The sequence below is a fragment of the Drosophila innubila genome (genome assembly GCF_004354385.1).
Source record: "Drosophila innubila isolate TH190305 chromosome 2R unlocalized genomic scaffold, UK_Dinn_1.0 1_C_2R, whole genome shotgun sequence".
Lineage (NCBI taxonomy): Eukaryota > Metazoa > Arthropoda > Insecta > Diptera > Drosophilidae > Drosophila > Drosophila innubila.
Genome location: NW_022995374.1, coordinates 4,785,584 through 4,808,343, shown reverse-complemented (window position 1 = coordinate 4,808,343; position 22,760 = coordinate 4,785,584). Strand labels below are relative to the sequence as shown.

At 39.2% G+C, this 22,760-nt stretch overlaps 2 protein-coding genes and 1 long non-coding RNA gene across 3 annotated transcripts; all 3 read right to left on the bottom strand.

The window, feature by feature from the left end:
- Nucleotides 1–28: 28 nt before the first annotated feature.
- On the bottom strand, nucleotides 29–14,539 carry LOC117785196. The gene is made up of 5 exons (XM_034623109.1): nucleotides 13,849–14,539; nucleotides 6,147–6,625; nucleotides 2,340–2,560; nucleotides 1,050–1,630; nucleotides 29–724 (listed from the first exon to the last, which is right to left on the bottom strand). The coding sequence occupies exons 1-5, from the start codon at nucleotides 14,054–14,056 to the stop codon at nucleotides 372–374; spliced, it is 1,842 nt and encodes a 613-aa protein (XP_034479000.1). The 5' UTR covers nucleotides 14,057–14,539; the 3' UTR covers nucleotides 29–371.
- On the bottom strand, nucleotides 7,896–8,415 carry LOC117785201. Its single transcript, XR_004617489.1, has 3 exons — nucleotides 8,302–8,415; nucleotides 8,141–8,210; nucleotides 7,896–8,062 (listed from the first exon to the last, which is right to left on the bottom strand). It is a non-coding gene; the product is annotated as an uncharacterized LOC117785201 (long non-coding RNA).
- A 2,549-nt stretch (nucleotides 14,540–17,088) lies between the features above and the next one.
- LOC117785971 (putative mediator of RNA polymerase II transcription subunit 26) lies at nucleotides 17,089–22,099 on the bottom strand. The gene is made up of 4 exons (XM_034624272.1): nucleotides 22,094–22,099; nucleotides 21,286–21,607; nucleotides 18,484–21,232; nucleotides 17,089–17,547 (listed from the first exon to the last, which is right to left on the bottom strand). Exons 1-4 carry the CDS (start codon nucleotides 22,097–22,099, stop codon nucleotides 17,355–17,357), a joined length of 3,270 nt encoding a protein of 1,089 aa, XP_034480163.1. The 3' UTR covers nucleotides 17,089–17,354.
- Between the last annotated feature and the right edge of the window lie 661 nt (nucleotides 22,100–22,760).

Genomic DNA, 22,760 nt, shown 5'->3' with positions numbered 1-22,760 from the left:
AAAAATATGCGACTTGTCGTTGTTGTTGTTATTGTTATTTGTCGTTTTTACAATCAATATATTGGTTTTGGATTCGATTAAAATAGGATTTACAGCTCGGCCGTCATGCTTGGCATGAATCTTTTGGACATTGGACGTTTGTTTGTTTTTTTTTTTATGTTTTCATTTGATTTTTGGGTACATTGTGTTGACCAGCTAACATTAATGCTAAACATTAAACATAGAGTTACACTTATGAGCTATGTGAACTATAACTATCGCATTGTTTTTCTAAACTAATTGCATCAGAGTCAGTCAAAGAAGTTGGAACCTAAACCTAAACTACTTTGTCAGGATGCGCCATGGTGGCGATCTTCTTGTCAGGCTTATAGCTAGTTCGTCGGCTGCTCTCCTGGCTGTTCTTGTTGTTCTTCCTGCTGTGGTTGTTGTTGTTGCTCTGCTGAGGTTGTTGTTGCAACTACTGCTGCCGCCGCCGCTGCCGCTGCTGCTGCTGCTGCTGCTGCTGCTGCAGCTGCTGTTGTGCTTGCAACAGCGCCGTCCAGTGCATTAAGGGTATTAGTGCTGGCGGCCTTTTGATTGGGAAAAAGCACCGAGTAGGCCGGCGGTGGATCCAGCTCTTCGTAGTTGGGCGGCGATGTGGCATTCGTTGAATCTTGGCCAGATCCATTGGCGGCGGCCAGCGCCGCCTCGCGCTCGTTGTTGACCGCGTGCTGGGATGCGGATGCTGCAAGTGAACGTATGGATTGAATGTGAGAGCTCAAGCGACAACAGGAAACTGTTGCTGGTCGCGGTGGTGGTGATGGTGGTGGGGGCAATGCGGGGGTATGACATGGTGGTTAATGGCGTAATGCGAAAGTTAGACATTGCAGAGACAAAGTTATAGACATAGACATTGACAAGGATGCGCATACAAAAGACAACAACAACAAAGTTGTGAAACATGCGCAATAAGCAAAGAAAAATGTAACAAAAAAAACGAAAACAAAAACTCACATAAATATAAATGTCTATGTCTTACTTGGGCTACAAGAGTGTGCAATTGAACATACCCCAGAGGCCGCAGATGAGCAGCGCACCGCCGCAGAGGAGCATGCCGAGCATTAGATAGCCCCATGGTCCGTACTTGGACAGATCCGAGTGAATGCCAGTCCGTGTCGAATTGCGACGCGTGAATCCGCTGCCACCCGTAATGCCATTGCCATTCCCGTTACCATTGCCAGTGCTCTCCATGGTGGCATTATCTTGTGCCTTGCCATCCGACTCCGGCGCACTTGCCGCTCCAATGGCATTCGGAGAGCCATTGGCATCGCCGCTCGGCTTTTTCATATCTTTGGTATGCACTTTGTGTAGCTGTGTTGTCGAGTTGAAGCTGCTGCTGTTGTTGTTGCTATTCTGTGGCAGATCCTCGGGCTCTGTTGGCGCATCGTGCATGAATAAATTGCGAAGCACCTCAAGTGCGAATTGCTCAAACAGATCGTTTTCCTGGGACGATGGATGTGGTATGGCACCAGGACGACGTTGTTTATAGCATAGCTCATAGTCCTCATCGCTATCATACTCATTGCTATAGGGACAATGGCGAATGCCATCGCAGGCCAGCTCCTTGGAGATACACAAGATGGGTTCATCTCTGAAAGGCAAACAAAATATTACATATCTGTACAATTTATATTTATCTATTTTATTAATTTTATTTATTTATTTACGGTTGTAGTAAAGTTGCTAGGTCAAAGAGTTGTCCAACTTCCAACTGTCATAACTTGATCAAAACTGAATAGATTTTCAAACGGAATGTCATTTTGGTCTTGATTTGGCCTCTAAATTCATTCTGCATTCAAATTTAATTAATTTCGTTCAAAAAAATATTTTGCCTCGATTTCGATTTTCAATGCAAAGGGTCCCCCCTTTGAAATTTTTAAAATTCAAAATTTTAAATCTCAAGTTTTTACTTTTAATCAACTCCTTATATCGTAAATAGCATAAAACAACACTTTAAACTTGATTCTGAGACCTTTCGTTTTTTTGTAAAAAATCATGTGAAATTGAACAAAAATTTTGACTTGTAAAGTGACTAAATCCGCAGTCTGACCAACTTCAAACTGTCATAATTTTATCATAACTGAACCGATTTTCAAGTGGAATGTCATTTTGATCATTATTTGGCCTCTTAATTCATTCTGCATTCAAATTTTAAATTATTTTATTAAATTCTTTAAAAAAAAATATCCTCTAGATTTTACTAGATATTTGATATCGATACATTCTGCATTCAAATATTTAACAGTTTAAGCTACTTTATCATTGACTGTATTAGTAAAAGATTTAGGCTCTTTTCGTACCCAATTTTCAGGCATTGATGCCTGCTCGCATCCTTGCACTGCTCCCCCTTGCCCAGCACCGTGATCATCAGCTTGGACTTTAGCGCATGGTGTTCATGCTCCCAGACGATTCGCACACGTCCATGGAACAAACGCACCGGATCCTCCATTTCCGAAGCCGTATCCTCCAGCTGGCAAGGATCCACGCGCCATTGCGGCGTATGCGGATCCAAGGAGCTAAACTGCAACATAAAAACAAAAAAAACAAATGAAATTCGCATTGGTTGAGGTTACTCTAATATTTGCCAAACAATTTACGCGTCTGAAATACTTAAATAATAATAAATAAATAGATTAAAAGCAGAAGAAAAAGTAGCATAATAAAAAGCACTCAAATCCTTTCACGCTCTCAAACAAAAAGCGCTGACGTGATATAAATTATTTAAATAAATAAAGATCAAAACGTGCACAATAAACGATCAACTGCGAATACATTTTGGATATTTCGCATGACATTTAAGAACAACAACAACTTATAGAAGAATAATGCCAAATTAAATATTTACGCTGAAAAAATACGCCGCTCAAAAAGCGGTTTTAGGTATCACATGCGAATACCCATACAGAGGAAAAAAGAGGAAGGCGCGACTACAGGGAGTACTACGCAAAGTACTACGGCTAGTGAAATTCCACGCTATTCATAATTATAAATGCATATTATATTACGAGTATAATATGCAAAGCTAAAAGTAACAATTTGCTTAAAAACCAATTAAATATTCACAGCAAGTTCTTTATAGTTAATTTTAATGGCTCGACTAGAAAATACTCTCTAGGAAGTTATAGGTATTAATTTATTTTATTTTTTCAGCAAATTAAAATGTGATAATCTGATACTAACTGTTAATTTAAGTTTGCCAATTTTTCAATTTTCCAGTTGCATTTAAGAATTCTGAATACCATTCTAAATCAACGACAAGTATTAATAATCGCCAAAACGGAACCTAACCAACATTCCGTAATTTGTAATTAAAATTGAATAATAGAAGTTCGATTAGCTTAGAATCACTTAAAATTGTTTATCGCTTAAATAATTATTGATCGGCATTCTAAGAATATTATCGAAGCGTCAACCCTTGTAATTAATCGTATTTAAAGGGCCCGAGATTAATAGCTTAAATAACGGAGCTTAAACATCATCAGAGTGAAGTTGAGCAATAGTTAATTAAGAGTCGGATTTAATATCTGGTGTGTCGATTCAATTAAACTAGTTAGTTAGCTGTTTACAACTTAGATAAGCACTCATCAGTATTTATTTTATAAGTGCATCTCGTAATTGTGATAGCGATATGCGGTTCTCGAATGCGATAATGTTTATCATTAACAAACTGTGACACATACATAGGTATACGAATATATTCGTATTTGTAGCCCAGTGTTGCATTTGCATATGCAGGTTCTGTGAATGGCGAACAAAGAAACCCATTTATATCCAGATACAGTTTTTAGATGCCTATATAGCTACAGCTTTACCTATACCTGTGCAGGGACAGATACAGATACAGAAACAGATAAAGATACATATACAGGTACAGCTAAAAACAATCCCATCTCATATGCGACGCGCAGATAGTTTTTTATGGCCAGAGACTGTCCACGTTCGCATCAATCCGTCTGGCTGTCAGTCATTCAGTCAGTTCCTCAGTCCGTCAGTCTGTCAGTCAGTCAATTTGTCAGTTTGTCAGTCGCTGTAGTATTTATGGCATCGCAGCAACTGAAAGTGTTGTCTGTTTTGTGTTTTGTGTTTTGAATGTTGCGTCGCTTTTCGTTTTCCTGGCCAAATGAGACAAACGTGTTTCAAATACACAAAAAGCTCAGAACTCGCACCAAATGCAAAAATGGCTCGAATTGGGCGCGCTTATGCAAATCGCACGCGATTCGAATACCATATATGTATATATATACATATTTATATATGTATATGTACACTGATAAAACAAATGTTCTAAAATTCAGATTTTGGTCTAAAAACTAAGATTTTTGGTCTAAGAAATGCGTCGAGAACATAAAATTCTTAAATTAAGAGAGCACATATTTATACTCTCCTAACAATTTAAGGTTTTCATTCTTTTTTTAAGAACTTTAATTTTTTAGATAAATTTTTAGATTAATAGATTTAGATTTTATTCTAAGAAAAAAATAACATATGGTCTTAAAATGTTCTTATTTTAAGAATAAAATATTTAAGATGAATATTCTTGATTTTAAAAGTTCGTCTTTTTTTTCAGTGTATATGTATATGTATATCTCGTTGTTCTATGGCGTCTAACCAAGTCCCGCATTCTGGAAGTGCCAACTGCGATGCGGGCCAAGTTATCTATAATTCAGCATGAGTTCAATGTCAGTCTTAAAACCACACAAGTTGCAGTCTATTAAGCGATAAAGAGAACTTTTTCAATTGACATCGAAATTAACTGTAATTGGCGACAATTTCAAATGTCAAAATGCCATGTGAAAACCACAACTAAAACACAATGTCGTTTGCTAAAAAAACAACAACAAAAAAACCACAAAAAAAATAGTCACAATTAGCCAACTGACAATTGGTAAAAGTGTTCGACCATGGCATACCGTAGTCAAGTTGAAGTTTGTAGAATACCTTTCAAAATCAGCTCATAGGCTTAACATAAATTAGAATTATAGCACGAATCTTTGATGAAGTCACTTTGTTGAACTCATAACTCTGTCTCCCTCTAATACTCCCCTTCTCGCTCTCTCTATCTTTATCTTTTGAGCTAGTTCAATGCTAAATTCGTGTACAATCTACAACAATTCTCACAGCTTTCGGCGGTCACGCATGCGCAGCCAAGATACACACACACACTCACACACACACGCACACACGCTAATGGTAACACCCACACCCACCAGTCACCAGTCAAAGCAAAGTCAAAATCTAAATTATGAATTTGATGGTCAGCTAAAAGCAAATGGGAAGGTGCAACAAATGTCGAACCAACTCTAATTGCAGCCTTCAGATGAACACCTTTGCCCAACCTGATAACAAACCATCAAATGTCTTTTATATTAATTTTTATATATTGCGCATATAATCTAGTTTTTAGATATATAGAACAAATATACTCTTTTAATTATGTTTTTTTGTTGCCAAGCAAAGAGTTTGAAATTTATGTATTTAAAATTGTTATGAGTTTTAAAAGCTTGGATTTAGAGATAAGAATGTTTGATCCCATGTAAATAGCTTTCTTTTTCAGATAATATTTATTTAACTGAACAGAAAGGTTACGGGTTGCAATTCAAGATATTTTATTGTACTCAGCTTCAATTAATATCCTTTAATTAAATCCTTTTCATAGCTTGAAAACTACTGAGCTATTCTTCAGCTTGAAAATTATCTGCTTATTCTTAATTGAGTAAATTAAATAAATTAAAATTCAATTTTTCTTATGCTCTGTAGACTTTACAGTGTAGAAGTTATCATTTAAACGCAAATATATTCTATTTTATGTTAATAAATCATTTATACATCTTAGTTAATGTTATTAATTCATTCATTCATTTACTTAAATACAAATTATTCTCCACACGCAATATATTCAGCTATTTACAGAGCGTAAATAGATATTACTTAAAGTCAAGTATACTTTTTTTTGACAACTATTCATTAATTTAAGTACGACATATCATTGAAATTCAAATTGTTTACAGGGCATCTTAAAGCTGTTTATGAACGACATCATTTAAATGTTAATCAATATTACCGAGGCCTCATTTTCAATCTGAATCTATAATGAATATTCCACTTACAATGTTCAGGGGACAGGTGCGTCCCACAATGGTTGCGGCTGAGGTTAATCCTGCTGTTCCTGCTGTTACTCCTGCTGCTGCTACTCCTCCTGCTGCTGCTACTGTGGTATTCAGTCTCTCAATCAGCGTGGACATGCCTGTCAATGCGGAGGAACCAGATGACTGTGACTGTGGCCCCATCGTGCTGACAACAGAGGAGCTGCCACTGGAGGTGAAGGTGGATGTGGAGTGAGTGTTGCCATTGCCGTTATCAGTGTCGGTTGTGTGGGAATTGTGTCGCAACTTGGGCAGAATGAGACGCACTATGAAGCCGTAGCTGGACGGTGCACTCAGGATGCGGGTGCAGGTGTTGTGCTGGGCTCCATACGTGCCCGGCTTCAGTTCAATGATGAGACTCGACTCTTTGCCCTCGCTCTCCATGAAATGCTCATGCTGGGCACTGCACAGTGGCTTGAATGTGGGATGCGACAGTATGCCACCTGGAAAATCGAAAATAGAAAATCGAAAACGAGAAACGGTTAAAGTGGAGCACAAAACTTGACAAAATGTTGCTAATTTGCAACACAAACTATACAGTTATAACAATCAATAAGAGACAAGACCAACATCGCTATTGTACTCACAAAAATAGTTCAAAAATAGAGTGTGACTTATATGAGTTTTAAGTACTCAGCGATTACTCGTATGAAATTCAATTAATTTGATATATTGTATAATTGAATAACTGGCAATACCTATAAAAGCCCATTGATGTTCAGTTTCAAGAGTCTCGGCTCAATTATTTTGCACTCGCAGTCGAACTTTGCGCAGCAGAGGTTAAAGATACAAGCACACACAGTTGCAGATACATATTACAGATACAAATACAAATACACATACAGATACAGATACACATGCTAGTTAAATTAATAAAGCACACATGAGACAACACTCCATGACTGTTGTTGCTATTGTTGTGTTTGCTGTTGTTGTTGTTGTATTTGTTGTTATTGTTGCTATTTTTGTTGTTGTTAAATATGAAATATTTATTTACAATGTGCCGCCAGTCGACATTCGATGCCATATTCCGTAGGAAAACTACTTTTGCATTATATTCTGGGTCACTGACTCACACACACACACCCGCACACACACACACCCGCACACACACACACATGTGGCTGCATTGTGGGCGCTTATTATTGCTGCAACATTTTATTATTAAGGCCCTGCCTCCCCCCGCTCTCCTTGACCATGCCATTGCCATCTCTTGTCCTCTCTTGTCCTCTCTTGTCCTCTCTTGTCCTCTCTTGTCCTCTCTTGTCGTCTTGTTGTGCAATTTCCACCGCTCTTTTTGGCCCATTACAATTTTATTCGCCTTCGCGACTGCAAAAACAATTTGCATTGGCATTACTCTCTTTATATGCAAGCACCCAATAAAACTTGGCTCCTATCGAAAGTAACTTCAAACCACATGTTAAGTAACGTAAGAGCAGTTGCTAAATCTGACGTTTTCCATTCGCTATTATACAGGGGTGAAACGCTGAAAGAAGGGTAGCATTGCAAGGTAGTTTGGCAGGGCTTCTGTTATGGCTCTGTTAACGCCCATTTCCCTTTCCAACGCCCATTTCCAAGAACAACGTTGCAGAAGGCCTTCTTGTAGAAGGCAGTAGAGCAGGCCTGCGGCGTTCGCTACGAACATAATGCTTCCAAAAGGCATTGCTTTGGAGTGGATAAGCAACGTTCATTAAAACACAATAAATATTGAAAATTCATATATATTTGCTTAGACAAATGTGATATATAAATAATAACATAATGAAAATATTTATATTTAAATCTATAAATAGTATATATTCCCCCCAGTGCGTTGTCTCGTCTTGGTTCGGTTTTTTCTATTCCAAAGGCGTCGGCTTGGTTTTGCGTGTGCATCCACACTTTAAGAAATGAAAAAAAATTAATTACTTTAAGAATTAAACTCTGTATTACATAAAATAGTATCTACTCGTACTTACATTTCAATATAAAGTCGAACAACGCATTTTTACGTATTAATACATACATAAGTCATATATTTGACGGCTCCTAAATAAATAAATAAAATATTATAATATAAATATAAATAAATAAATGCAATGTATAAATGCAAAAGAAATTACTATATTTTTGTACTTACACAATGTAAAAATAATATTTTTCCAAGTTTTCATATTTCAAAATCACTTTGCAAACACGTGCGCACTCGACGGCAGCTTCTTCTTTTTTGCGATAGAAAAATTACAAGTATATGAAGATCATGCACAAAAGAATGAAAAAAACATAAAGAAAAAACTGTAAAAATTGCGCTAGTTATGCTATGTCCGCTCTTTCGTGGTGGTTAACAGAGTTTGTGCCTGTCTTTGCGAAGGCGAGGGCGTGTCAAAATACATAGCAGAGCAGCGAACGTTTTGAAAGACCTGGCGTTTAGCCTTCCAAAGTCAGCAAATGCAACGTACTCCTATTGCAAGGCTTTTTTGAGCTCTCTTAGCACCCTGTCAAGACATATACTACTCATTTTGCATGAATCATAAGGTTGCCAGAAGGAATTGCTTGGCGGAACACGTTGCTCCGGGTTTTACTGGGTAATTCTCATTTCGAACTTGACATTAATAGCCAAGTTGCTGACACGTGCTGCACTTTAATAAAGTGCTCAAATGTTTGGAATAGCTCCTAAAACTGCACTTAAAAATGCATTTATGCTTTTAATTGTTCAACACATAACATAACATAATATTAATAGCGCATAACATTTGTTACTGTGCATAATTTGAGTGTGTTGCAATTATGTTTAAGAGTGTAATTAGAAATATATGTCAATACAAGCGAAAGCTACTTTATAAATACAACAGAAAAATAGTTATAATTGCAATAATTGTAAATATATATTTACAGATTATCATTGGCAATTGTTCAATTAACAGTTTTGTGTTCAATTTTATTTGTAATTACACAACTCATAATTCTTTAATTAAAGGCTTAAAAAGCAGATGAAAGCGTCATTTAAGATAAATTTTTTTATGTAAGATATACAAATTATAATCACATCACATCTATAGTTTGATAGCCTCACCTGACATCAATTTTATAGAGAGCGTGCAATTAATAAAAATTAAAGAATTTTATTGACCTCTTTCGGCAACCTGTTGGCCTATATTAATTGATTGAAAAAGTTCAAATAGTAATCAAATTGATGTATTACTTTTTTTTGTAATAACTATTATATTTATGCTGACATTAAACCGCTGACTGACTGATAAATTGACCTATAAGCCATAACTTTAATCCATTAGCACCAAAAAACACAATGAGGTTTAGTATCTTTTTTGTGGTTGTTTGTGTGTGTGTTTGTCGGCTGACTGACGGACAGCTATAAAAGTCGAGGCTTATGCCACTGAACTCTAGCTTCAGTTACAGCTTTAGCTAATTGGGTTAAAGGCACACACACAACCACACACACACACACACATTATATATGTATTTAATCGTATAACAAGTTAAATGAGTGTTGTGCTTGACTGCAGCGACAGACGAGAGACGCATTAAGGTTGATGAGGCTGAAGAAAGGGTGGGAGAAGAGAAGGGAAAAGGTGGACGGGAGCTGGGTATTCCCAACTGAGGTTAACAGTGGGTTGGGAGAGCAGCGAACCAAGCAAAGAAAGGGCTGTAATTTCACTTGATTTTTCAACATAAATGTGCCGTTCATAATTTGTCTCAATTTCTAGAGCATGAACATGAATTGTTAGTTTAAATGTCTATGTCTATTTCTATATTTTTCTCTTTTTTTATTTTTTTTTATTTTGTAGTGCTTCGAAAGCAGAACGCAGCACAAGTGGAAAATCAAAAAGTTACAAGTACCAACTATTTAATTCGGGAATAGAATTTCACATTTCCAGAGTTTCTCATTTATGGTTTCTAATTTGCATGCGGCGAGTATCTATGAAAATCTATGCAAATGTAAATGTTGTAAATAAATAAACAAACTACAACATTTCAATTTGTGTTGGCGTATTTACCTTTTAGCTTGTTTGTCTTGTTGAAGAAGGTCAGAAACAGAAACAGGCAACAGCAGCATCATATAACTTGATTACTGAGCCGCGTTTTCAGTAATTTCAACAATTGTAAATTGTATGCGAGTGTGTGGTGTGTGTGTGTGAGTGTGTGTGAGTGTACTCTGGCCATAACAAAGTAAGTGTGTGTGTGAGTGTTTTTGTGTGTGTGTGTGACGGTCACTTGAAAAGGGCTCGACAAAACTGAGCTGAAGGGCAGTCAATGTTGATCTACAGGTGCCTATAATGAGTGCACACTCACACACACACAACTAACGAGTGTACTCACACACACACACAAAATGAGTGTGTGGTGAGTGCACTTTAGCTGGGGGGAAAGGGGGGTATTCAGCTCTCTCTTGACCGTTGGCAGTTGCTTTGCTCTGCTTTGTTTTGGTTTTGTTTGCATTTTGAGTTTTGGGCTTTGAGTTTTCAGTATTTTTTGGGGTTTGCCTGTTCGCTCATGTGTTAAGCCAAGTCTCTCCTGGGTGCAGATTGTCAAGCATCTGTTTTGAGTGGCTGGGCCTGTGCCTGTGTTGGGCATTACACATGCTGTGGCATGCTCCATGCTGCAAGTGGCTGCGTGCAACTCACTCATCATAATTACGTACAGTTGCGTAGAAGCATACAAAAAAACGCACTCAAAATGAAAAAGTTGTTGTTAAAAAATTACACAACACAACACAAACACACTTGCACTTGAGCGCAGAGAAAGATAGAATGAGAGAGAGTGAGAGAGAGTGAGAGAGAGTGAGAGAGAGAGGGAAGTGTAACACTTGACGCACAAAAAACGACAAGTGTAGTTTTGTTTTTGTTTTTATTTACCAACTGAAAATTAGGTCAACTATCAAAGTCAGAACTGCAAGGGTTAAGTGGCATGCACCGCATCCCGCAGTCCCAACTCATCAGATGCTACAAACACACACACACAATCGTTTACACTGGACAACAGCGCTAGAATTCCTGTTGGCCAATTTTGCTTATGGGTCAAGCGCATATGTGGTTGTTGTTGTTGTCGCTGTTGTTGTCTCTTTGTATGTCTGTTTGTTTTGCACAGCATCAACTAACTAAATAAAATAAATTGTACTATAAACAAGACAACAGCAGCAACAGCAAAGAACTTGACATGCATTCAGCTTTAACTGATTCTAGTTTGCTGTTGTTATCGTTGTTGTTGTTGTTGACGTTGCTGTCGTTGTCGCTGTAGCTGTTGCTGTTGCCGTTGCCATTGCTGCTTGCGTGCAACAGCAACAACATGATTGCAGACAGCCTAACGGCAACTGTTGCTGTTGCTGGTTGTAAGTCTCAGTTTGCCAACAGCAGCGTGACCGAGCCGGTTCAACATGACTCCACACATATATATACACACATACACACACATACACACATTTATAAGTGCACTCCACTTGGACTCGCCTGCTGCCTTCTAACGGTCGCATACATAAATCAAGGCGGCCATTTTAGCAATTAGCAAAAAATTACCAACAAAGTAAGTGCTTGTATAAAACTTGTGTGTGTATGGGTGTGTGTGTGTGTATATATATCTGCTGGCCAAAATAGTTTGGACCAATTTAGTCGTAGATACTGTGGCTGGTGGGCGTTGGGCGTAGCTACACCGAAAAAAAAGCATTCTAAAATACAAGTTTAAGATTCTTAACTTTGGCATGTATTTTATCAGTATGTATTTAAAATATTATTGCTAAATTAAGACAATATGCGGATAAAATGGCAACGATCTTAAATTAAAATAGCCAAAAAACCGAATCTGTCTAAAAAAAAAGTCTTACAAAAGCTCGTAAATCAAGATAATTACTTAGAGTCAAAACAAAAACGTTGCTTCAATTAAGTATTTCGTACTCAGTTTTAAAAAATCCGAGTTTACCAAGCTTTTAACACCGTTAAGGACTGATTTTAGCCTAGAATACCTAGATTTTCTTTTTCTGTGTACAACAACAACCACAAGAACAAAAACAGTAACAGCATCCTCAAGTGTCGCCATTTTGAGCGCGAGAGCGCAAAAGAGAGCGGAATGCCAAGTTAGATAACGGTCAATTTGCATTTTAATTGAGCGCTTGTTGACGCTCTGCACATCTTGATACAGCAGAAAAAAGCTATCGCCTATACATAAAGTTATCTCTGCCATCTCACTCTCGCAAACTCTTTTGTTTGTGTTTTCTCTTTTTTTTTTTTGGTGAGCAAAAAGTTTGAAACACTTTTGTCTGGTCATTGCATTGAGACGAGAAGTGGCAAAAAGGAGGCGGCAAACGGGTGGGCGTGGTGAACTCTAATTGAACTCTTATGACATCAACAGATCAAAAGCTTTTAGGCGTCCGCTGAGGTGCGACGACTTCTTTTATTTTTTTGCTCTTTGGGAGCAGCAACAAAAAAGTTCTAGCTGCTTGGCAACATATTGATGTTGTGTTTCAGTATGTGTGTGTGTGTGTTGTTGTTGTTTTGTTCTTTTTTTTTTGGAAACGCAAATTGATTCAGTAACCGGTTCGCATGTGTACACATGTATGTATGAATATTTATGCATGTTTTTTATTAAGAACTGTGTATCAAGCATTTTTTTTGGTTTTTATCTACATTTTACATAGTGTGTAAAGCTTAACTTGGCCATCATAATTAAATTTCAGTTAATTGTAATGTAATTGTCATAGTTCCCAAATGGAACAATGAAATAATGTTAAAAGTTGAACGGAACAACGTTAAAAGCTTCGCTTGTTAACAGACAGCGTTGCAATCGGTTAGGGAAATGAGAAATGGAAAAGGGAAAAGGAAAGGAAAAGGAAAAGGTGAAACGGTAACTTCATGACATTGCTGCCTCTGCCGCTGCCTCTGCCTCTGACTTTGCCTTTGTTCTGTGCGGCGCCAACTTCGCGGCGTAACTGTATTTCAATGACAATGAGGTCGAGTTCGACTTCAAGTTCGTTCCCTGTGGCTGCCATAGCTTTTTGTTCTCTTATTTCTTTAAATTCAGTTTCTTGTTGTTTCTTTATCTCATTACGTACAATACTTAATTACTTTTTATTTTGCTATTACAATTTTCACATGTCTTTAGCTGTGTATTTTGTTTCATTCTTGTTGCTTCCGCATTTATTTACTTGACTTTATTGTTATTACGTCTAGGCCTCTTTAAATAATTCACATTAAAGAAATAAAGTTTTTCAACAGCTGCCAAAACATTAAGCACATTATTAATAACTCGCTTGACCAAATGATAAATAAAACAAAATGTATAAGTAAATAAAGTATTTAAAACCATGTGCAAAGAAAAGATCCGAGAGATTCGTAGAGAGCAACCGGTTTACGGTTCACGTTCCCAAACTGTCGCAAAACAACAAATACAAATAAGAAACCAAATGACAGTGGTTCACATCATTCACAATAGGAGATTAACAGAAACAGCTAAGAATATAGTTGAAAGACAACTTGAAATATAATAGTGAGATAAAAAATTCAATTAAATAGAAGATTGTGAAATATTATTTTCAATGTTATGTATTCAACAAATAATAAAATGAAAGTAACGACTGTTGGGGAAGTATCCGAATACGGAGAGAAGGAGAGAGCTTAAGTAAACTGAAACATGCTTATTGATCGTCTTAAGTTAATAGCTTATCAATAAATCGACTAACCGAAAACCGTCGCACTCTCCACAATGACAACACTGGCGGACAGGAGGGCGATGAGCGCACAGGCGTAATAAATTTGCAAAATGACATTTTTGCCAATGCCTGTGGTTGTGCTGGCGCCGACGCCGACGCCGACGCCAACGCAGCGTCGACGTTGTTGCTGGCGTACGCAGCAAAAGTTCGTCGCAGTCGCATTCGTACAAGCCGCCATTTTTTTGTCTAGATGTCTTAAGTTTCAGTTACTTTTTATTTATTTGTATTTTTTTGATTTATCTGTTTTTGTTTTTCGTATTTAAACGGCTTTTTAGTGCCGTAGATTGTGGTTTCCTTGTAGTTTTAAAGCAGCTTCGCTTTTATTTGAATTTTCGTTTTCTTTGGCGCATTACAAAACACAGTTTGACTTTTCACTCGGCAAAAAGCCAATTGCATAATCCGACTAGTTCGATTCCGCACTCACAATTCTACACATTAATTAACGCAAACACGTAGGGGATAAAAATATTCAGTACAAATGCTTTATGTTTTAATGCTAATGCACTCGCGCGCCCTTTTTAGATCTGAATCTGAGACTGAGACTGGGCCAAGCTCTGAGCCACCCTCGACTCTCGACTCTCAACTACGCTGTGGGGGAGCCCGATGACGAGTTGAACTTGCTGCGACGAATGATCGAATCGAACTGAGCGCAGCTTACAGCGATGCCAGACGACGATGCTTCGCGATCGATTCGATTCGTCAGTGCTGCCAGCTCAACTTCGCTCCCGCTAAAACTAGCTCTTTTTTGGTTCTGTTCTCACTAAACGGGAAGTCGCTGCTTTACTTTTTGATTATTATTTTATATATATATCGAATTGATTTGCAGCAGCATTTTTACTACAATTATGTAATGTTAAAACAAACAGACAAAAAGAGTTTCAAATAACATTTAGACTTTTAATTGCTCAAAAGCCGGTATCACTGTCGCCTTACTTCCAAGACGAACACTAAGCTTAGCTGTTTTAAGCTTGCTCTTCGCTTGAATACGAGCTCTCTTAAATTGAGCAAAGCTGCTCGTAAACAACTCACATGCAACAACAATAACACTCTCGCACGGCATGGCAGACTGACAGACAACTGTAACGTTACAAATCAGCTAACAAAGCAGACACAAGCAGAGAAGCAAAACAAAAAGGAGAAATCGAAATCTTTTGCACACAAATAAAGACCAGGCTGAATCTTCTCCTTCTTTTTATCCACCACCTACGCCGTAGTGTACCACCTCCAGCAACAACACGACGACTTCTGCTTTAGCAATCAGTGCAACAATTCTGACTCATGGAGCTTACGGGCGTCAAGCGGATTTTTGCATTTTTATTTACTTTTTGTTCTTCTTTTTTTCTCTGTTTCTGGCTTGGGGCTTTGGTCTTGGGCTCTGTAACCCAATTTTAAAACGAGTCAAAAAAAAGCTCAAGGAAACAGATGAAAAAAAAGGAATTCGTGGGAAGCAGAATACGAAAATTACAGCGAAAGGCGTTGTAAGAAATCGAAAACAGTTCAAACAACATGTGTACTATATGCTTGTGCGCACACACACATAGATAAGTCCATATGAGTGTACATATGTATGTATATTTGTACATTACAAACATATCGCATGTCTTGAGGGAATAGCAAGAGCACAAATGGAATTTACTCACTTTTTTATCAGAAGCTTTATCAACTTTTTATTACGAATACGTATTAATTGAAGTGTAAGATTTAATTTCATGCAATTATACAATTGATTTATGTAAATTCAATTACGCATTTACGTTCATTAAGCAAACACAACTGAAATAATTCATAGACTGTCATGTGTAATACTATTTGACAAAAATAGACTCAACCGTTTATAAGAAAAGTGATAATTTGATGTTGTCGCTAATTAAGCTTTTTAAAAATAGCCACAGACAAAAAAATTCAAGTTGAAAAACGAGTTTTGAACAAAAATTATCCGAAATAGTACTAAATTTTGTGGCTAAATTCAAAATTTAAAGTTTTATACAAACAAAGAGATATGTACATACATATATAGTTTTGTTTACTTTTCTAATATTTTGATGAAGTTATGATAATTTCAAAATAACCTTAACTAATTACTCATGAATGTTATCTCTCTTCATCTGTCACTCTTCTTATTCTTCTTGTTTTATTTTTACTGCTTCAAATTGGCACCTGGCAACAGGCGAATAAAATTAAAAGCGAAACTTGAAAACGATCGAACATTGCATAAGGGAGAAGACCTCACTTTTACACTTGCATTTACAGTGAACATACATATGCACAAATGTACACATTTGCAATCGTGTGTGTTTGTGTATGTGAATGCACGTATGTTATTTTTTTCATGCTGTTGTTGACTCGATCCGGCAACGACAACATCGCTCGTCACGGCAACAATAACAATGTTATAGCCGGTAAGTTCAGTTTGTGGACGGCAATAAAGAAAATAACAACAACAGCTACATAAAACAGGCCTCATTTATGCGCTGCATTTTTAAGTTGTTTGCTATCGACTTTTTTGGATGTTGTAGTTGTTGTTGCGGTTGTTGTTGTCTAGCCACAAGCTGCTGTTGTTGTTGTCGCTAAAAATAAACGCCATGTAATTATAGACGCTAACTGCGACTTGTTGCACTTACACTTGCACACATACCTACATAATTACATACATACATGCATACACACATGCGTAAAGAGCCATGCCCAAAAGTGTAAACCGAACAAGTCAAGCAACTGTCAAAAGAGACTGAACTAAAGAGCGCGAGCGTAAGTAAGTAAGAGAGCAAGGTGCGTCTTCGAAGAGCGCAAGCTGCTTAAGCGAAGTATTGATGCGTGCTCTTTGCATGGTCTTCAGTCACGTCGTCCAGCAGCCGCGCAATCCAAAGGCCCATTCCGACCAACTTTGATAGGTCACGTATGCGCACATGATTAGTGAATGCCGTTGTTGTTGGCTACTCAAAATCTTGTCCTGCTATCGAATCACAAGCACACACACACACACTCACGCAAGTGTGGATTAATCTTCTTGTGGCAGCTAACCTTGGCCTAAATGTGTCGTTGGCCCGATTGTGCTGAGTCTACAAGCATTACAATGAGAAACCAGCTCTTAGACTAAAGCTTAACTCTCGGCCAGACAGAGGCAAACTTTATGTGAAGCTTTAAGCTCAACTAAGCGCAGACAACAACCCACTGTTAACACAATGTTAAGTTTTACAGTTGACATTTGAATTTCATTTAAATTTGTTTTTATTGTTCACGTAAATTAACTTAAATTACAATAATCATCAGAATATTTACAACATTTGAAATACTACGAAAAGGAATACAATCAATGAAAGTTTCCTTCCATATGTGTATGGTTTTTCCTCTTTTCCTTGTGAAAATGTGCGCTCAATGGGAGGGGAAGGGAAATGTGAAAGAAGTAGATTTATAGCGCAGGAAAAGGTTTATAGGTCGAGTATCTAAATGGCATGTGGTGATTTACGGCGATTACTTCATCTGCGACGCAAATGCATCATGGACTCCAGCGAACTAGGATCCAATGTGGCTGCATGCTCCAAATCCTCGCTGCTCGCATTCTCCTCAGCGACATTTACAAAGGTGCTGGACAGTTCTCCATTCAGTTTGTTGACGTTGCCCGTGGCAATGTCGTACATGAAGATTTCCTGCTCTGCCGTATCGCTGGATCTGCAAAGGATTAAAGATAAATTTGCTGTTATCATCGCACTACACTCAAAAAAAAAAATAATATACAATTGCACTAAATTTAAGAAATGGTTGTTTATAATACTTTTCATTATTAAGAAATATTTTTATCAGCATAAGAAAGTTTTTCTCGATTTAAATCTCGATAAAAGTTACTTAAAAAATAAATAAAGAGGTATAATTGATCTGATTGGGTTTTTCTGGGTTTTCCCCAATCCTAGCAACAAATGTTGGATCATTTATAATTTTTGCTTACCCCAGATCTAATTTTAATTTTTTTCTTTACAGTTCATAATTTATTTTTAATTGTATTTGTATTTTTAATCTTTAACTTAATTTTTATACTTGGTAATTTTTTCTTTGCCGACTGCTTTTAGTCGTGCATAAATAAATAAAATAAAAAAAAAATAAAATATTGTGTTCTTTTAAATGTATGTAACAGGGAGAAGGAGGCATCTCCGACCCTATAAAGTATATATATTCTTGATCAGCATCAACAGCCGAGTCGATATAACCATGTGTGTAAATCCTTCTGTTCGTCTGTCCTTCTGTCCGTTCGTCCGTACGTCTGTCCGTCCGTCCGTGTTTGCGCCTAGATCTCAGAGACTATCACAACCACAGTTTTTAAGATAATTCGGTTTTTATGACAATTTCCGTTATCTATTAAGATTATCTATTATCCCACTTAATGACAGCAAAATCGGACAAATAGAACGCCAGTAATAGCTAACCAAAGTTACTAATAATTAAGGCAATACAAGCACCCAAAAGTATGCAGTACTTTTTTTGACAGTAATTTCTATGAGGTACTTTTATATATATTGAAATAAGCGCTATGGTCGGGATCTCCACTATAGCCTTTCCGACTTGTTTCAAATATGGAAAACAAATTTCAGAGTGCTTCGGAATGTTACTTACTTGGTCACTAGCAGCACCACCGACTGCAGCTCGATATCCGTGCGTGCCTCCTTCTCCAGCCAACGCTTGAAGTTGTCCTTGGTGGGCTTCTTGACCAGCGTCTTGACCAGCTCGCCACCCAGGAACTTGACCTCTCTGCTGTCGACGCTGCTGCGTGCCTCAATTGACTGTGACTGTGTTTGTGCCTCGACAGGAGCTAGTACCACAACACTGACGATCTTCTTGCCCAGCAGCTCCTCAGTGTCGGGTATGGGGAACTGTGCGCCATTGATCTTCAGCGGCAGATAGCGATTGTATTGCTGGCGATCGGCCAACTCGACAGGTGTCACCACAGTGGCGTCTGTGCGCACGTATTTCTCACTCACACTCTGTCCCTGGGCTGCATCATAGCGCACCACTTTCACGTCCAGATTCTGCTTTTGGGGCAGGGAATTTGACTGCTTGACGCGATCAATTTGCTTCTCGCTGAGCGCTACTTTGTCGCCGTTGGGTTTCACCACGGTCAGCACCTTGTTTGTCTCGGCAATTTGAGCTCCGCCGCCGGCACCATAGAAATGCTGCAGATGCTCCGCTGGCAGATTCTCCAGTGCAATGTCACCCTGCTTGTCATAGTCCAGGATTGAAATGTCCGCGTTGTTCAGAATGCCAGAGGAGAGCAGTTGCTGGCGGAGATCATCGGGCACCTCGTCGGGCAGCTGGAGCAATGTTTGGGATGCCTTGCCATTGGGCTTGGGCGCAGCAGTTGGCAAAGGAGCTGGAGAGGATGGGGCAGAGGCAGAGACTGCAGCTGCTGCTGGTTTAATGGGAGTAACATAGTTAGTTGGTGGCTGTTGTTGCTGTTGCTGTTGTTGTTGGGGTTTCTCTTGTTGCTGTCGCTGCTGCAGCTCCTTGAACACATCCGAGTGATAGGTGGACACACTGAAGGGTGAATTGTCACCCGGTGCAGCGGCATTGAACTGTGCTCCAGCTGGACTCTGTCTCGGCTGCTGGGCCTGAGGATGCACCTGAATCACGTGCTCAGTGTTGCCCTGTGGATATTGCTGGTATGTGGCATAGCTGGCGGAAGGTGGCACCGGTGTGACCACCATTACCTTCTGTCCATGTGTGGACTCGGCATAAACAGGCGGCGACTCACTAGGATAATTGTTGTAATGAGATTGCTGCTGTTGTTGCTGCTGCTGTTGTTGCTGGGAGATGTGGGCTGAGCTGGCGGTAATGTAATGTCCAGTAATGGGCTGTGCTTGAGGTTGAGCCACACTAACAGCTGCTGGTGCCAGATTGGGAGCAGGTACATCATGTATCACCTCGTTGCGAGTGTTGCTGTAGGCAAATTGCTGCAGTGACAGCTGATGTTGCTGCTGGGATGGCTGATTCTGCACTGTTTCGGTGATATGTTGCTCATACTTGGGTATGGACTTGAGCAGCTCCGTCTCCTTGGAGGGTTTAATGTCAAAGTAGCTGAGTGCTGGCGAGGAATACTTGTGTTGCTGCTGCGATTGCTGCGATTGCTGATGTTGCTGCTGTGCATAGTAGTCGGTTGCTGGCGTCGGTGAGTGCACAATAAATTGCGGCTGTTGCACAAACTGTGGCTGTCTGATAAACTGATAAGGCTGCGGCTTGGAATGCGACTGAGTTGCACTTTGATATTGCTGTTGTTGTTGATGTTGCAGCGGCAGCTGCAATGGCTTCGTTTGTGCTGTTGGCGCGGGCGTTGGACGGAACTTGATGGGCTGATATGGCGCTAGACTTGGACGCGATGGCAACTCTGGCGATTTTGGTGGAATGGTTGGAAAGAATGGCACCTGCACCTGTTTATGAGGTGGCTTCTGATATTGCTGTTGCTGTTGCTGTGGCTGCGTCGCATATTGCTGATTGTGATTGACATAGAACTGTGATTGTTGCACCAACTTGTTGAAGATGGTCTGCGATGAAGTCGAAGGCAATTGTTGCTGTGTAATGCTGGGACGTGCAACATGTTGCTGCTGCTGTTGTTGCTGCGGCTGCTGCTGCGGCTTTTGATAGTACTGTAATTGTTGGTGCTGCTGCTGTGGTTGGGATTGCTGTGGTGGCTTGCTAGCTGGCAGCCTAAAGTAGTTGCTGCTGTGCTGCGCTGGCAACTGTTGCTGATGGGAAAAGTGCAATTGCTGCGGCGCTTGCTGCTGCTGCGCTGACTGATAGGCGTTGCTGCTGCTGTACAACAAGTTGGAGGCGTGGCCACGAGCAAAGCTGCTCTCGCGTCCATAGTCGGCACGTGTGTTGGTCAAAGGCAGAGCCACCACCTGACGTTGAATGCTCTCGGCATCGTGCTCCTCCAGAATGTGTCCCGTTTGATGTTTGTTCTCGGCACCAAAGGACACATGGATGCCACTGTTGCTGTGATACTTCTCCGAGTCGGGATGGATGATGGTGCGCAGTGTGGTGGATTTGAGTGGTGGCAATGGTGTCACTGGATACTGTACAATCTCCTCTTCCTCCTCCTCCTCTTCGGGCTCGTCGTTGTCATCATTGTTTAAGGAGGCAATTGGCGACTCCAGATGCAGCTTGTTGTTCTGATCCTTCTTGTAGTTCACATAGAATACATGCACCTTCTCCTTCTTCTTCTTCTGCTTCTTGGTCACCGTCGGCTGCACTGGCTCCTCGGCAAGCGTTTCATTCGCATCCTTGATGATGATCTCAATGATGGGCTCCGGCGCCTCCAGATACTGCGGATATGGCGCATAGCCACCGCCAAAGCTGCCCGGATATTGAGCTGAAATTTAAGCTGAATAAGTCAAGAGTCGAGCAAGTGCATCCCAGTCTTACCTATGGCCTGCTGACCATTGTAGTAGCCCGACTGTGTATAATAGTTATCCACGTAGCCGGCCCGGCGACTTGCCACCTCCGGATACAGATAGCCCGCATTGCCAAAGTCGTAGAGCGTCCGTTTGCCACGATTCTCGCCGGGCACAGCTTTCAGAGCCTTCGACTGACGTGTTGTTGTCGTTGTGGTTGCTTTAGCGCCTGTTGTGGGCTTCTTGGTGGATGGAATTGCTGGTTCAGTTTTGGACTTGACATCGCTCTTTGGCTTTGTTGTGGCTGCTGCGGTGGCAGCAACTGTTGCTCCTCCAACTGCGAGCAGCGCCAACTGCAATTTATGAATTATTCATTAACATGTGCAAAGATTTTCTTAATTAAATGTTGTTGCTCTGCAAGGTCGAGACCCGCAGCAAAATGTAATAATAAAATGAAATATATTATACAAAAAAATATATAGAAAAAAAACACTTTAACCGCAAAATGACGAGCAAATTGCTGAATGCCCAAAAAGAGGCAAATTAAAAGTATACAACAAAGCAATGAAAGCAAATATTTGCAACAACAACAACAGCAACAAAACCATTTCGAGTGTTTGGCAAATTAGCTGAGCAAAATGTTGTAGACGTGTGTGGAATCCGTCTTTGGCATTGGGTCAATGTCAAGTTGACTTCGCTGACCACAAAGCGATCTCCATTTTAACCAACCTGTTGGGTTCAACTTGAGCCAAACTCTAGGAGTCAAAACGAGACTGAAATCACAATCGAACTCGAAACCAAACTCATCAATCTTATTGATGAGTCTTTGAGGTGCTCACTCGCATTTTTCTTATTATTATTATTTTTATTGTTAGTCTTGCTGTTGGTTTAGTCTTAATCATGCCGAACTGTGTCACCGACGCTGTGAGTAATCATTAACGATGCGGCACTGTGACGTTGTGACGGCCTACTTGCCACACGTTGCCGTGAAAGTTGCGTTTGGCCGGTGACTTGAATTTCAATTTCAACACTCGCAATTTGCATTTAAACAACAAAAGCCAAAGGAATGCGTCAACAAAACAACGAAATGTATATACCCTACATAACGTATACGTAATTTTTAACAAACTATCGATAATACGTATATGTATCGATTATTACAAATTGTATTTTATTTTATTTTATATTAATTATTATTGTCAAATAAACTATGACAAGTCGACTGACAAAAATTAAAAATTCGATTAATTATATGAATTTTAATTTAAAGTTGAAAATTATGTTTAAATAAATGTTAAAAAAATAATTATAATAACTTATTTGCATTTAAACGGCAAAAGCCAAAGGAATGAGTCAACAAAACAACGAATTGTGTATACCCTACATAACGTATACGTGATTTTTAACAAAATATCGATAATATGTGTCGATTACAAATAATTAATTTAAGATAAACTTAGAGAAGTCAACTGGCAATAATTAAATAGAGTTCGATAATATAATAAT

Bases quoted from the DNA above. Each gene is read 5' to 3' on its own strand.
- LOC117785196 (XM_034623109.1), bottom strand. From the start codon at position 14,056: ATGGCGGCTTGTACGAATGCGACTGCGACGAACTTTTGCTGCGTACGC. The intron at 6,626-13,848 runs GTTAGTCGATTT...TCGATTTTCCAG, and splicing joins GGAGAGTGCGACGGTTTTCG to GTGGCATACTGTCGCATCCC. The intron at 1,631-2,339 runs GTACGAAAAGAG...TTTGCCTTTCAG, and splicing joins CATCAATGCCTGAAAATTGG to AGATGAACCCATCTTGTGTA.
- LOC117785971 (XM_034624272.1), bottom strand. The intron at 21,233-21,285 runs GTAAGACTGGGA...CTTAAATTTCAG, and splicing joins CAATGGTCAGCAGGCCATAG to CTCAATATCCGGGCAGCTTT. The intron at 17,548-18,483 runs GTAAGTAACATT...AATCCTTTGCAG, and splicing joins GTGGTGCTGCTAGTGACCAA to ATCCAGCGATACGGCAGAGC.